The sequence below is a fragment of the Mandrillus leucophaeus genome, unplaced genomic scaffold (genome assembly GCF_000951045.1).
Source record: "Mandrillus leucophaeus isolate KB7577 unplaced genomic scaffold, Mleu.le_1.0 Scaffold300, whole genome shotgun sequence".
Lineage (NCBI taxonomy): Eukaryota > Metazoa > Chordata > Mammalia > Primates > Cercopithecidae > Mandrillus > Mandrillus leucophaeus.
In genome coordinates, this window is record NW_012103144.1 from 1,634,788 (window position 1) to 1,651,797 (window position 17,010).

The 17,010-nt window shown below is 38.7% G+C and overlaps 1 protein-coding gene across 3 annotated transcripts in view; it reads left to right on the forward strand.

Annotated features, from left to right (window-relative positions):
• The window catches only part of KCNQ5 (potassium channel, voltage gated KQT-like subfamily Q, member 5), a 565,034-nt gene continuing 548,024 nt past the window's right edge, over positions 1-17,010 (forward strand). For 2 of the 3 annotated variants that reach the window (XM_011987105.1, XM_011987104.1), the window contains exon 1: positions 7-181. In XM_011987105.1, the coding sequence (XP_011842495.1) occupies positions 42-181 (140 nt within the window). In that variant the 5' untranslated portion in view covers positions 7-41. Of the gene's footprint in view, positions 182-17,010 lie in introns of all 3 variants that reach the window. The other variant, XM_011987106.1, reaches the window with a different exon arrangement.

Sequence of the window (17,010 nt, forward strand, 5' to 3'; positions counted from 1 at the left end):
GTGGCCTGAGGGAGAGCCGCCGGGGCAAGCAGGGGGCCCGGATGAGCCTGCTGGGGAAGCCGCTCTCTTACACGAGTAGCCAGAGCTGCCGGCGCAACGTCAAGTACCGGCGGGTGCAGAACTACCTGTACAACGTGCTGGAGAGACCCCGCGGCTGGGCGTTCATCTACCACGCTTTCGTGTGAGTACCCGCGCCCCCTGCTATGCCCGCTCCAGGGGACCACTGTCCCTGGCCCCCTGGGGCGTGCTCCGCGCTCGCGCCCTTGGGCCCCGCGCGCGTGCACACGTGGTGGCTTTTATTTCTTCGCACGTGTTCGTGGTCTTCCTTCTGGAGCCTCTCCCTTCCCCCAGCCCCACTTCTCCCATCTCTACAGCTTGAACCATTTCCCCGAGGACACCCAATGAACTGCCCGGTAGCTTCAGGCTCCCGGGGCGGGAGCCAGGCAGACGCGGGACTTAGGCTGCGCGGATAATTGGGAGCAATTAGGTCCCAAGATACGTAAACTTCAACCGAACGGGGCGCCCGGGAGCTAGGGAATGCAAAGGGAGGACAGGCGCCTGTGTGAGGCTTGAGAGTACATTGGGGGAGGTTAGGAGGTGATGGCTGGGTAGGACCGGGAGGAGTGAGGTGGTACCGAGGGCTAGGTCCTCAGTCCTAGGGGCGGAATAGGGGAAGCTGCTACTTGGTGGAGAGAGCTGCTAGGTTTTAAGTGCGCCCGGAAACACGCCTCGCCACCACCCAGCCACCACCAACGGAAAATCTGTCAGTGCATGTAGCCCTTCCTGCCACGGAGAAGGTGGCCAAGGTCTAGAGGAGGCCAGCAGGCCAGGCGAAGCAAGGCTCCCGCGCTGCAGCGGGTAGGGAGGCAGCGGGGAACCTGGGGCACAGGAACGCGGGCAGAGGTGCGATAGCAGAAGCGCAAATGGGTCGCCTCGGACAGAGATCAGGCAGTGGATTAAGTCCCCATTTGTGGCGCGGAGTCAAAGTGTGTGTGTGTGTGTGTGTGTGTGTGTGTGTGTGTGTGTGTTTTTTCAGTAAGCCTTCTCCATCTAGCAGAGAATGCTTAATGAGAAAATGATTGGAAGCAAATGTTTATTTTTCCCTTAGGCATTTAAAACCTTTCAGTGGCTTTAAAGTTTACTACTGTTTTTCCCACAAAGTCCATTCATTCAGTCTCCTATTAGAGTCACGTTTATCTGGGCATTTTAAGGTTGTTTTTATAATGTTACCTCATGTCTAATTCTTTTTTTCTTCCTTTTCTCCTTTTGCTTCCTCTCTTTTTAGTATCATTATTTCTGCTTCTTTTTTGTTAAGATGAAATATAAAGACATCAACCTTAGAAGACCAGTAGAGAAAGTTGCAGATACTCGCTGATACATTCCTTGTTTCCTAGTAAAATAAGTCTTGAGCACACGGACTAAGTTTCTTTTAGAGATAAGTTGTGTCATCCGTACATAACTCTCTCCGGGGGTGTAGAATTAGCATCAACACCAGAAACGTGTTTTGAAATAACGTGGAAGAAGGGCTGGTTTTGTAACTAGGTGAACCTGGAATTCGACCACATAGGAGTCAGGAAATTGGTGGAGTCTACAATCTGTGGGTCTCTGGTATCTGGAAAATTTTACAGTTTCTGATTGATGTGAACATGTAGCATTAGGCGGAATATTCCAGCCAACTTTCCGTTTTACAGTGCACACAAGGAGAACGGTTGTGTTGCATCAATATTACATCAAAAAGTATAACTTTTATGTAAGATTCACATTTATTTAAATGTGGTTAGGATAATGATAGAGAAATGCTACTGACACTTTTCATATTAATCTCCTCTGAACTGATATATAATTAAACATATTACTTAATAAGCCTGGTAAATTATTTTGACCTGTCAGAATATACTGAAATAATTTAGCAATTATGATACTCAATTTGGTAGCAAATATGTACTGTATAGATTATGATTTTTTCTTTACAACTGTATGCTCAAAATATGTATGGTTTTGAATTTTAAGTATGATACCATTTCTAGCCTTTCATTTTTGGTATATTATGCATTGTATATTCAGACAGAGTTAAAGAAAGCCTTGGTTGGTGCACATACTTTGCATCTCCTAACTTGTTCTTGAACATCAATGAGAACTTGCAACGCAACATTTTCTCTTCCATGTGTTGGTGTTAACAGGTTTGTATGGGCTTACAGAATTTTAAAACATTGATAAATTATTTTTCCAAAGGTTCAAGGTTGTATACTTCTCTATCCACCAAGCTTTATCAGTCTAGCAGTATCTTTAGTGGTAGATAGGAAATAAATTACGTACTTAATAGATGTAGCTTATGTGAAGTTTTGCATTATATATTTTAGAGTCTGAAACTGTAATGCCTCAGCAATTAGATAGGGGTGCTAGATCCACATTAGCACAAAGAGGGAATGGATAGTATCATCTTCTGGAGGATTGTGCACAACTAAGCAGACCCTGGGGAAAGAGGCCATCTTTGGCAGTTGCTGCTTGTGATTTTAAATGAGCTTTAGAATAGCCAGACTTTACGCATTACATTCATTTATCGAAGTTGCTTTATGCTGTAAGTTTAACTAGACCCCAAGAAAATAATTTCGAGAGAGGTGTAATTAACTAATTCCTTGCCAGTCTGGGAATCCCCAAATCTTACTTTAATAACAGTTTTTGTAGCATATTAAGGTTCTTGCCAAGAACAAGTGCACTGTGATTAATGAGGTACTTCAGGGATGAATTTACTTGGTCGACCAGTGTTTTCACTGCCAAGAAACAAGAAAAGCATGTTTAAAGTTATGCTTGAGGTAAATATAAATTTCTATTATTTATGGAAAAATAATTATTATAATGGTATTTTAGGGGTGTAAAATGTCTTTTCAAGAGTACATATCCTAGCCTATTGATAGGATGGCTGGACAGAGCAAGGGATGACCTACTTCAAATACTTTCCCTTAAACTTTTTAAATTAGTGGGGATTAGGAGATCCTTGCCCTTACCGTTCTTTAGGATTTACCTGACAGCCATATTTCCTGTCTTCAACTTTTCTTCATTTTACTAGTGTGCTGTTCAAACATGAGGTGACTCGTTGCCTTGAATGTTGTTTGTCCCTTTTTAATTCCTGCTTGTTTAGGGAAAATTTTGAAGAATAATGAGGATAGTAGAGGAACACAGGATGGGGCTTCGTATATAAATTTGCACTGATGCAGCAAATGTGGTTCTGAGAAATTACATGGGAAACGGTGTTGTAGATACATGTAATTGATCACTTTGCCTAATGTATCTTTGTCTGACTTAATGCTATGGGTGCAAATTTATAGATATTAAACAAGGAGACAAGAAGAAGTCACCCAAGCTAGGAGCTCTGAAGTCATCCTTTTTCTCATAGTTACTCCCTCTGGTCAGGCAAATGGTCATTAAATACTGTTTGTTTACTTTATAGGTATTTTTCAAATACATTCCCTTTTCTTCTTTACTACTTCTATTCCATTCTGTTTCTTACCTCTCCATTGGATGGTTTGTAATATTCTCCTGCCTGATCATCTGGCTTCTGTTCTTAGCTTTCTCTCTGCTCTAACATCATAGTATTGTTCGTAAAATGGAAACCCTATCATATCATCCCCTTGCCTAAAATATTTCCATGACTCTCATCACCTACTCCTTCATCTATTTATCCATCTACAAGTATTGGAGTGTGTAATATGTGCTAATTCCCAAATTAACAAGGCAAAGGCCTCCACTCTGGAGGAAAGAAAAGACTCCAGCAAAGGACTACTACAAGCCTGTGAACAAGTGTGAAACAATGTTATTGGTGTGCTTAGAAAGAGAAGTTACGAAGTGAAGCCTGGGCAGAAATGTCAGCACAGGCTTCAAAGGGGAAGTGAGGTGTAAGCTGAGTTTCCACAAATGAGTAGTTAATTTTCAGGTAGGCACAGCAGGAGGGAATGAACAATCTTGACAGAGAAAACAGCTTGAGTAAAGATACGGGGTTGTGAATCAGCACAGTAATTCTAGGTGCTGTTAAGTACTTTCAGGGTGTAGAAAGCCTCAAGAAAAGAAGATAGAGCAAAAGGCAAGTAATCAATCTCTTGGATAGCTTCAGATGCTGACCATAGTATCTGGTATTTATCCTGTAGGCAGTAGTGGTCATTGAATGGTGATAATCAGGGGAATGACATAATCAGATATAAATTTTGGAAAGATTTGCCTTTCATTAGTTCAGTAAATAAATTGGAGTTCAGTAAATAAATATGGCCTATAAGGAGATGATAGCAATTGTGTGAGTTTTCCATTCATTGTTGTGTTCATTTATTCATAAACTTATTCTGTGAATGTCTGTTGACTATCTACTCTATGCTGTGGATCATAGTAGAAAGATGAGAGATGACTTCCTAAGGAACTAAGGCAGTAACTATGGAGATGAGAAGGAGGAGTTTAACCAAAGAAATGTTAAGGAGATAAAATTTGCAGATTGTTTTCACCAGTCTGACATGTGGTATGAGGAAGATGATTCTGACTTGGTTGATTTGAGGAATGGAAGTGCCGTTCATTAATATATGGGACAAAGAGTGAAGGGCACATATTCTGGTGGATATAATGGGTTCAGATTTGAATATGTTGGGTTTTAGATGTTTGTGAGTCATTCAGGTGGAGATTGTAAGTGGTGGGAACATAGCAGTGAACGAGGCACAGTCTATTTCCAACCATGTTGGATCAGCAACCAGAACTATTTCTGGCACATAGAGAACACTCAATAAAATATTTTTGAAGGAATGGATTCATTTATAAATCTGGAGTTTAATCTAAATATCTAACCAGATATTTAGCTTTGAAAGCCTCTGTCAGTTTTGTGGTAATTAAAGCAATGAGTAGAAAAAAATGAGATAGTCCAAAGAATATATAGAGTGAGTGAGGGCACAGTGGAGGCAAGAGACTGAGGAACACCAACACCAAGCAGTGGATGAAAAAGTAAGAACCAATGGAAGAACCTGGGAGAAGCTTGACAGCAACCCAAAGGCCAAGGGAAAATCCAGGGGATCTTCTTTTCATGAAAGCAAAGGAAGATGCATATGGAAAAAAGGTTATGGCCTGCAGTTTCCAGTGCTGCAGGAAGAACTAGAAGAGTTAGGTAAGATTTCATTGGATTTCTTATGAAGGAAGCCACTGATGGCCTTTGCTGCTGCAGCTTCAGTGGGGTGCTAAGGGTCATAAATATGATTCAAGTGGACTGAGGAGTGGTTAAGACTTGGGAAAATGGACACAGTAGTGTAGGTTAGACTCCAGATTCCTTGGAAGAGTTCACACAAGACCCTCAGAGCATAGACTCCTATATAACTACTCCCCTCTAATATGCACTCTAAGCCCCACCCTTACTGTACTGCTCCACCCTGTGTCTCACCACCACGTGTTTGCTCATGCTGTTTTCTTGGATTCTCCCCACATCTTGCACCCTTGGTATTAAACTCCTAATGTTTCTTCAAAGTACAGTTCAAAGATCACTTCCTCTTGGGCATATTTCCAAACAGTTTCCTTCCCTCTGCCAGGATGAGTTAGGTGCCCCTTGTTTCAGGTTCCATGGCACTCTACCAATGTCATTATAAGGGTGCTTCCCCCATTGTACTGTCATCATGGGCTGCTTGGTCTGTCTCTCCCACATGAGAGCGAGCTTCCATACAGTGAAATTTCTACTTATTTCTAAATATTAAGTGCCTAACAAGGTGCCTCATGTCTAGGAGACCCTCCATAAATGCTTGCTTAATTGAGTAAGTAAATAATTTTCCTTATAAGCCTTCCATAGAGGAGCTTTGGGGTGAGCTGAAGCTGAAAGAACTACCAAGTCTTTTCAGTTTTTTTAGAAGTAAGACACTGACGATTCATTTAAAAGAAAAAAGATATGGGACTAGAAGTGGAGATTAGTGCTTTGCTTGCAGTTTTGCCACTAATTAATTCTGTAAGTCATCTCACACTTCTGGGTCTCCAAATCTTCATCTGTGACATGAGCACAATCATGTCTGTGATCCGAGATGGTGGAGGATACTGTAGAGAGTCTAAAATACTATCATAAAAAAGAAGGAGTATTTGGAATAAGAAGTAACCTGATCTTTTTATTATTTCCCTTCCTCTTCTGTGAGCTTGAGGGTTGCCTCTTACCTAGTTGCTTTAACTTAATTCCTAAATCCCCAAGGTCTCTATGCTACATAGTAGCCAAAGTTATCTTTCTTTCTTTCTGTTTGTTTGAGATGGAGTGTCAGTCTGTTGCCCAGGCTGGAGTGCAGTGGTGCCATCTCAGCTCACTGCAACCTCAGCTTCCCGAGTTCAAGCGATTTTGCTGCCTCAGCCTCCTGAGTAGCTGGGATTACAGACTTGTGCCACCATACCTGGCTAATTGTTTTTGCATTTTAGTAGAGACGGGGTTTCGCTATGTTGGCCAGGCTGGTCTCATACTCCTGACCTCAAGTGATCTGCCCACCTCAGCCTCCCAAAATGCTGGGATTACACGCATGAGTCACAGCACCTGGCCCACAGTGATCTTTCTAAAGACTTAACAGAATACATCACTCCTCTGCTTGGAGGAGGATCTGTTTATTGCTTGTCTCCTCCCTGACCCCCAATTCTTTAAAGCCAGGGGTTTCTGTCTTATTCACTATTATATCACTAACACCCAGAACACTGCCTGTCACATAAAAGATGCTCCATGCATACATGCTGATTCATTTACTGACACCCCAGATCTCCAAAATATACTATTAGTTCCCTTGTGGAAGATGGAATTTTACTCTGTTGGTCGTTCTATGTGTCAGACTCAATTAGACCTAATGAATTACTTTACTATTTACATATATATTCTATTCTGAATTAAGTTTATGTCTGTAGAGACTGATGTTTACATATTCTTTTTGCTCCTGCATTCCTTTAAAAAAATCACTGATTTCTCTTAAGTCTACAGAGGCCTCGCAGAAGTTATACTACTTTATACTGTGCTGATATATAAAATCTTCCATACTCTTCTAATCAGTCTTTAGAAATCTAAACGATGCTATTGTACTTGAGGACCATATTACAAATAGAAATGTTGAAAAATGTTAAAATATTAGTACTTGGAATACGATAGCGTAAAAGGAAAAAAATGAAAAGGGTATTTCAAAATGAAATGAAGGACTGATACCAAAAAAACTATAAACAAGAAAGATAGCCAGCAGCCTTCTGAAAACTGCTTGCAAAGAAGTAGTGCCGGTCTTAATTTTTAATTGCAAATGGCTATTTTGGCAGACGAAAATGCCAGCAGAGCATGTTTTATCCTGGCCCAATGGTGTGAAACTACTTGAAGCCCAATTGTTGAACAGCCACAGCTCATAGTTATGTTTAATATGTATGTGTTTTCATTTTAATTTCCTTTTCCTTCAGCCATTTATGAGTGCGTTATTTGAAGTTTTATTTGGTTGCAACCTGAAAGATTGGCCACACATCTGCATTTTTTTTCATAATTAATGAAATTCTTTAATGGTCTCAGGGTTTCAGGTGATCTTTTAATCCTTTGCAATCAGTGTGTCTGAAGAATGGGCTTCCTAAATGTTATTAAAGTCATCAATTTCTAAACTTAAAAATAGCTTGAAGTTTTTCATCATATACATTTGTGTATTGTGCACATATATTTCATACTTATACAAATACAAGTGCAACATGAGCACATACATACTGTATCTTTTAACAGAGAATATGTGTTAGTGCAAATATGTCTATTTCCCTTTGTTTTGATCCTCTAAAAGTAAAAGACACTGGAATAAAATGCAATTTAGAAATGAAAAGAATGTTAAATTTATTCTTGATAATATAGAGCTTATCTCATAATTTGAAAGATTATTAAATTTTTACATGATGAAGAGATATACACTTTTTACGAACTCAGTCATAGTGGTCATTGTTGTCATTTATTGTACCTGTGAGGTAATTCTAGCATCCCTATTCCTTCTTCAGTCAGTGGCTGCATAATCTAATGATAATGTTATAATCCATCACTTCTCTTTTTAAACAGTCAATTTAGTTTAACATTTGATTAACAGCCATTGTGTATGCCAGGCAATGTGCTAGATGCTGGTGGTTCAAAGAAAGGAACAATGTGGACCTGACCTCAAAGAAATCCATTGGAGAATATGAGAGATTTAGAGTTAATGATCAACATTACTTTTACTATACAGGTACCAGTTTCTTAATCTAGAAAATATCAGTAATAGTTTCTTAATCTATAAAATAGGAATAAAATATTACTTCAAGGTGTTATGATATTATATGGATTGTATATGTATACGTAATGTTTAATATATACATATTCACACTTAGCATGGTAGCTGTCTTTGAAACTAGAGGGAAAAACAGACACAATGTGGTAGAAGGCTGTATTTATATGATAAAGGTCTAGGATTTTATCCTTTATGTGATGGGCAATCTTTGAGGAAGATAGGATTTAGGAGGTAATGTCATTGGATTTCCATTTTAGATTGGTCACTCTACTAGTTCTATCAGTGATGGCTTGAGGGAGACAAAACTTGAGGTAGAGGTTAAATTTTAAAACTTGTTCCAACTTAAGCAAGAGATAATTAGGACTTAGACTGGGGCAGTAGTAGTGAAGATGGGGGAAAAGTATGACAATAGAGTTGAAATGTGTTAGTGAATGATTGAATGTGGAAGATTAAAAGATATAGATTTGTTATTTCCAGATTATTGGATTAGGTGGTTGGATAAATAGTGGTGCTATTAACTGAACTCAATACAGGTGGAACAACAGGTTGGCGAATTGCAGGGGTGATAAAATGAGTTTAGCTTTGGAAATGCTGAGCTTTCGGTGCCTGTGGGAATTCCAACTATAAATGTACAGTAGCTCTTGGATGATGATTTAAAAGACATAAAAATACAGACAAGAGTTAAAATCATGAGGAAAGCAAATAAAGATTAAGGGTAGGAGGTCAAGGATGGAAATCTGGAGAATACCAACATTTAATTGATGAGCAAAGGAAACAAGGAATGACATGGAGTAGGCAGCAGGCTGTAAGGAAACACTAGACAAAAAGGTGTTCAGGGTTGTGGAAACTAAGGGTCTGAAATGTAGAGAGTGGTTCAGTAAGATAAAGACCCATCAGAAATTACCATTGAATCTGGCAATGTGGAATTCTTCAGTGATTTTATAACCTCATCAGTGTTAACCTTCAGTGAAGCAGTGAGGGCAGAGGCAGATTGCTGTTAGCTGAGAAATGAATCAGAAGTGAGGAGAGGAAACAGCATATTTAGGCCATATGTTCAGTTAGTTTGGCAAGAATAAAAGGGAGATTGGACACTAGCTACAAGGAAATACAAGGCTAAAAGGAAAATCAAGAGAGAATAAAGTCATAGAGAAGATTTTTTTTATCACAAATAATAGTCATTTTAATTATTGATTATGTGCTGGACATTGTTCTAAATGCTTTATGCACATTAATTCTTTTATTCCTCAGAATAACCCCAATAAGTAATGTTAGTGTTATAATCTCCCTTTTAGCAAACCAGAATACCAAAGTAGGGGGCGGTTTAGTAACTTGTCCAAAGTCAGCTACTGAGTTAATGGCAGAACAGGGCTTTGAACCAAGGCAGGTTGGCTGAGAGCCACACATGCTTAGCCACTATATTTTCTTTCCTTTATTTTGCCTGTTAGATTTTTTCTTTCTTTTCTTCTCCTTCTTTTTTTTTTTTTTTTTTTTTTTTTTTTTTTTTGAGATGAGTCCCCGAGTCTCGCTCTATCGCCCAGGCTGAAGTGCAGTGGCGCGATCTCCGCTCACTGCAAGCTCCGCCTCCCGGGTTCACGCCATTCTTCTGCCTCAGCCTCTCGAGTAGCTGGGACTACAGACGCCCACCACCACGCCCGGCTAATTTTGTTTTTGTATTTTTAGTAGAGACGGGGTTTCATCGTGTTAGCCAGGATGGTCTCGATCTCCTAACCTCGTTATCCGCCCTCCTTGGCGTCCCAAAGTGCTGGGATTACAGGCGTGAGCCACCGCGCCTGGCCAGGTTTTTTTCTTTTTTTAAAAAATCGACTTTTATTTTAGATAAAGGGCGCCCTTGTGCAGGTTTGTTACATGGGTATATTGCATCCAGGTAGTGAGCGTAGTACCCAATAGGTAGTTTTTCAACCTGTGGCTCTTCCGTTCCTCGCGCTTCTAGTAGTCCCAAGTGTCCATTGTCCCCATGTTTATGTCTATATGTACTCAGTATGTATCTCACACTTATAAGTGAGAATATGCGATAGTTGGTTTTCTTTTCTTGCATTAATTCGTTTAGGACTATGGCTTCCAGCTACATCCATGTTGCTGCAAAGGACATGGTTTCATTCTTTTTTATGGCTGCATAGAATTCTATGGTGTATATGTAACTTTTTTTAAAAAATTCAATCCACCATTGATGGGCACCTAGGTTGATTCCATGTCTTTGCTATTGTGAGCAGCATGGCAATGAACATATGAGTGTGTGTGTCTTTTTGGTATAATGGTCTGTTTCCTTTGGGTATATACCCAGTAATGAGATTGCTGAGTGAAATGGTAGTTCTAAGTTATTTGAGAAATCTCCAAACTGCTTTCCACAGCGGCTCAACTAATTTACATCCCCACTAACAGTGTATAAGTGGTCCCTCTTCTCTGCAGTCTCACCAGCATCTGTTGTTTTTTGACTTTTTAATAATAATCATTCTGATGGTATGAGATGGTATCTCATTGTGGTTTTGATTTGAGCATTTTTTTCATATGCTTGGGGGCCAGTCGTATGTCTTTTGAGAAGTGCCTGTTCATGTCCTTTGCCCACTTTTTAATGGGGTTGTTTTTTGCTTGTTGATGTGTTTAAGTTCATAGACTTTGGATATTAGACCTTTGTCAGATGCATAGACTGTGAATATTTTCTCCCATTTCGTAAGTTGTCTGTTTACAAATCAGAGATGACACAAATAAATGGAAGAACATTCCATGCTCATGGATTGGAAGAGTCAATATTGTTAACATGGCCACACTGCCCAAAGCAATTTACAGATTCAATGTTATTCCTATCAAACTACAACCTCATTCTTCACAGAATTAGATAAAACTATTCTAACATTCATATGGAACCAGAAAAGAACCCAAATAGCCAAAGCAATGCTAAGCAAAAAAACAAAAACAAAAACAAAAACAAAAACAAACAAACAAACAAAAAGCTGGAGTCATCACTATCTGACTTGAAACTATAAAAGGCTATACCAACCAAAACAGTGTGGTACTCATACAAAAACAGACACATACACCAATGGAACAGAATAGAAAACTCAGAAATAAAGTGGCACACTTACCATCTGATCTTCAACAAGGCCAACAAAAGCAAGTAATGGGGAGAGGTCTACCTGTTCAATAAATGGTGCTGGGATAACTGGCTAGCCATATGCAGAAGAATGAAACTGGACCCCTACCTTTCACCATATACAAAATTATCTCAAGATGGATTAAAGACTTAAATATAAGACTGCAAACTAGAAAAATCCTAGAAGAAAACCTAAGAAATAGTTTTCTCAACATCAGCCTTGGCAAAGAATTTTTGACTAAGTCCCCAAAAGCAACTGAAGCAAAACCAAGAATTGACAAGTGGGACCTAATTAAACTAAAGAGCTTAGGCCGCTATAGTCTTGATTGTGGATGGTATGTGTGGGCCCAGGGCTCCTCATATCAGATAGGTAGAGTAATTACAAAAACTACTTTGGGGTGTTGTATAGCTCTTAGCAATATAGTGTATGCACAATAAATGTTTGTTGAATAAATGAATTATAGTTTAAATTCCTTACAACCTAGTATCAAGGAATTTGTTTTTCCTTTCTCTCTGTGCTTCTGCCTTTCTGGAACGGTGTTTCTCCCCATTTCTTTGTACAAAATGTTGCTTTTTCTTCCTCCGAAAGCTGTCTGTTCTTAAGAGACGCATTGAATTTCTAATTACATGCTCTAAGAGTGTACTGCCTAAGTAGACTGGGTACCTAATTTACATATTGCTCTATGGTAATTAATAGAGACTTGTAGAAAATGTGGATTTTAAAAGTATAAAGGGAGAACCCTATTTTTCTTGGGGTTTTAGTTATGCTCAAATTTCTTAGAAAATAAGGAGTGAAATCTTAAAATTGCTGAAGTTTTCTAATATCTATATATTATTTCTGAAATTTGGCAATAGTCAGATATTCAGAATAATTTTTAAAAGATTATACCTTCCATTTTGGAAGTTGACTACTTTGGAAGTTGACTATATACTTTGGAAATATATAGCTAAGAAATAAGTTAGAAATTAGTTTTTATGCCATGTGGAATTATTATAGAAAAATGCACAATAAATAAGTCCAAATATATTTGTAACATAGTTAAATATCAGTTAAAAATATTTACCCCAGTGGCTGTTATAATCATTAGGAGTTTCTTTACTCAGTGAGCCAAGAATAGATCTATAATCTGGCATCACAGAGCTGTATTTTTTGTTTTATTGAGAGGTGAAAGCACGGCCTCAAAATGCAAATGTATCATAGGAGTACATAGGAGATAGAAAACTACCTGTGTTTTTTTCTGGTTGAAAATTTTTCCAAAGCATAGGCCTTGTTAAAGCGATTCTCATAACCTTTTCTAGAATGGAAAACAAGTTTAAGGCTTCTATTTCTCTAAACCTGTTTTCTCTCACACCTGAATGAATCTAGGAGGATTGGATGGAGTTGAGAATTTAGATTCTTCTCCCCATGTTTTGAGTCATTGGCTACATTTCTCAACTTTCTGGTTTGTAAAATTAGGATATAATTCTTCAGTGTTTGTTTAATAACCTGACCTCTTGCTAAGTGTAAGGCCCTAGAGTAGGAACTATAGGGCTTAACATAAATAAGACATAGCATATTCCCTCAAGAAATTTTTATCTAGAAGGATATTCGTTTACTATTTACTGAGCCTCAAAAACCATCTCTCTGAATTGACTTAGGATAAAAGCAAAGGTTGGCCTTTCTCCCGTGGCATTTAGCTATTGCTCCTTTTGAAGGGATTTACAAGGTAAACTGCAGGATCACCATGTACAGAACTGCTGATTGCCAGTTCTCTTGACCCCTTGGGAAACTTTGGAGCTTGGCATTCAGCTGCCTGTGCAAGCAGGCGTTCTGCTCAGGGCATTCCCACACTGAGACCAAACACAGGAGTTCCCACTGATCATAGTAATTTCTAAACAGTGGTAATTAAACTAGTTAAACTGAATGTTCTAGTTAATAAAACATTCTGAGTATGTTTAATTTGCTCCAAAGTATTTCAAAAAATAAGAAAGAAACCAATGCTGTTTCGTAATACTTTGTTTGGAGATGTTATTTTCTTTCTCCCTAAATGGGTTAAGAACAATAGTATAAACCAAAAAGTTGTTGTTTTTTAGCAAAATGAAGTGTCTGTTTATTTTCAGTATACACTTTCAGCTTCTAATATTGTTCACTTAATTCTAGTACATGAAAGGAAAATATTATACCTAGCCTTCCAAGAACACAATATGCAGTGGATACTCTAATATTGAATGAGTGACTACCCTCTGCATATTGTGTTATTGGAACACTTTGGAAACGCTTCTTCCGTTTGTTCAACTTTCTCCAGTCATGTGGAAAATGGCTTTTTTCTTCAACTAAGAGTGGTACTTCCCAGTGCAGCTAAGGTCAAAAAGTGTTAAAAATGTGTGTTCATTGCAATCTCTAAGGTGCTTTTTATCCATTTTTCAAAGACTACATACTTCAAATGGATTTCAGACCTAGATCAGCAGTCAGGTTAAAGAATTTCAAAGTGAGATTAAACTAATTTTAAATTTATCATGCCTGATGATAAAATCCTATAGTTCTATTTTGGTATGTCAAATGGAAAAGGCAGAGAAATTGATTGGCAATCCAAATGACATTTGGGAACTCACTTAGAACCTTCAAGATAGGATCCTGAACACAAGGAGCACCTACTCTTACTCATCTAGTCCTTGACATAGAGTAAATTACAGTGTGTTTTGGGGAAACAGTTTTAACAAGCTCGAACGTTCAAATTTGCATTCAAGTATTTTTCTCTAGAAGAAACCCGGTTAAGTTCCCTTAGCTTCAGATCCATCAAGGAGTAAACAAAATGAGATGGGTTAGGATCTTCCCAAATGAACCAGCTACCCTAGTTACATAGGTCCTACTTTACTTGTGCACTGAGATCGTCCTGCAATTCTTCCAAAGTTAGGACAGGAAGCATAGTAGGAAAGAAAACTATGTAGTCGTCTTATTTGTACAAATCGTGTGGACTCCTAGATAGCAGTTCAGGCTACCAATGCTTCAGTAGCCCATTATTCCTTTCACTCGATAGAATGACCCCAGTCATTCCCCTAAAATTGGAAGTTAGAGTTTCACAGTATCTCTAGCAGGAAAGATTCCCTTACATGGTTCCAGATCTTTTACATCCAGTATTGGACTTGATGAGCTACTTTACAAATTACATTTCCTAAACTAGTTGGGTCATGCTGCTGAGAGCTGTTTTCCAGAGCTAGTGGGTATGGAGTTTTATTACAGGCTTCAGGGCAGGAAGTGGATAATAAAAATACATTTATAGATGGCGCTAAGTGAGGTAGCCTAGACAACCATAAATAAGAATAATCAAACTATCACGTTGTACTGGAGAAGACAGAATATTCCTAATTGAAGGGTAGCTGTCATAATTTACAGTTGTCATCAATGAAGGATTGTACTTTTTTTCTCCACAAAAGGTTAAAGGCAAATACCTATTTTTTTGTTGTTGTTGTTTCTTGTTGATTCAAATTCCCTTTCCACACTGCAATCTTAATATAGATTTCTAAAGCATGTGATAATATATTTAAAAGATCTATTCACAATAAATCTGTTATGTTTTTATAGTGTTTCAAGGGTGACATATAAAGTTAGTGGTTGCTCTACAGTAAGCATCTGGCAGTGGAGCGGCAGTGCAGCATGACAAGGACCTGGACTGGAGTGTCAGCCCTGGGAATGTGCAGAAAAGGAGAATAGGAGAAAATTCAAAGGGAGAACTGGCGTTCTTAGCTCTCCATTGGCTTCTGGTTGGCAAAAGAGATGAAAGAATCAAAATGTTCATGGTTCCAAGCAAGTGTGACTGTGACCAATCAGTAGTTGCTTAATTCTGTTTTAGGTAAAGAACAAGCACAAGTAGACATGTGGCCTGTTTGGGCTTTGGGAAAGACAGGGGATCTTCAGTTACTAATGTAGAGTGATGAATGAAGAAATAAGGTGCTTGGAGAAGACTGTACAGACAAAGATTTAGGGAATACTGGCATTTTGGGAGATGAGAAGAGAAAGATTTGCAAAAGAGACAAAGAAGAAAAAAACTAGGAAAATACAACATCCACAGGAAGACTGACTCTCAAAGGATTACAATAGGATAAAAGTATTACAAAGAAAATAAGTGAAAATGTATGATAATGTGGAAAGCCAGGATAAAAGGCGAGGGGCCAGAACCTAGAAGAAAACTTTGCCATCTAGGAGCTGATAGCATCTGCAGTGCCATGTGTTAGGCGGACATCCAATTTCATAGGAAACATGATGTCCTGGAAGAAAAGGCCAGAACAACCCAGCAACTAGGTGGTGTGCTGACATAGCAATCAGTTTTTTGAAAGGGACCATGCAGGGTGAGGGTGCCCCTGAAAGTATCACTGTATAACTGGGATGGGGACTCCAGAAGAGAGGGTGATATTTAGAGAGCCTCGAATGAAACCAGGGATATCTGGTTGGAAAGCAATCTTGCAGTCTCTAAGAGAGACGCTGGTAAGTGCAAAGCAGTTCTAAAGAGTTTGAGATAAGGCACCAAAGAGTGCTTGCAGGGGAGAAGGGGGAGACAGATTAGGCTGCATAATTGATAAATAAATGGGTAAAGAGAGAGGGAGAATGGTAGATTAGGAATCAACAGAGTAAAGCTAAATTTTTATTTCTCCAAGCAGCTGGAGGTCTGTACAAATAAAAAAGCCTCAGGAACCCCCTTCCCTGAGAAGGGGAAAGATGAAAGTAATTAAGAATAACGAAATCCTGGAGTTATGATAAATAAAAGTTTAGGTTGGTTAAAAAAAAAAAGTTTGGAATGGCAACATTTGGAGCTATGATAAGGCAACATTGGGAGATAAATAACACGATGTCTTAACAACTGCAAAGGCCCTGATAGAGTTCAGGCATGATCATGTAGAAGGCTGCCTGGTGTGTGAGACTGTGAGAATTTCTGTAATAGTAGTGTGCAGGGTAAATTTTAAAAAGCAGATGGAGCCCTAACCCAAGGCTCACAACTTTGTAGCCAAAGTAAAGGGAATAAGAAATTTTCTGGAAGTCACACACACTGAATATGTATGACCTTGACCTTGGGCAAATCATAAACCCCTCTAAGCACCAACCATCTGATAAATGTGGAAATAAGGAGACAAAGTGTTAAAGCTCCTTATGTAATTGCTGGCGCAAAAAAAAAAAAAAAAAGTAATTTTTATACTTTCTAACCAAATATAGTCTATGGCCTCTTCAGAAGAGGAAATGCTGCAATAATAGACACGTGAAAAAACATGTGTTCAGTGAATAAATGAGTGAATAACTGAATTAGCATAACACTTATTTAACAACAGCATTTTATTTGGTGCCAAGATTATAGAGCCAGATATTTCCTGTTGTGTGTACAAGTTCTCTGAGCTTGAACAAAAAGATTTTTCTTCAGAAATCAAGCCATATTTTATAATCTCTTTATTTTTGAGTGTATAGATAAAAGCACACTCTTAAAGCAGGAACTACTGCTTTGACACATTTAAGTAATAGGATTAGAGAGCTGAAAGGACCTTTGGTGACCGACTCTAGTGCTATCTTTTTTAGATGTGAAAACAGCCTGCAAAAATGTTAAGTAGCTTCCTCAGGATCAAGTACTATTGGAGCCAGCATTGGTGGTTAATCCCGTATAGAAATGACTTCGGTTGTAGATCTGTGACCTGCCT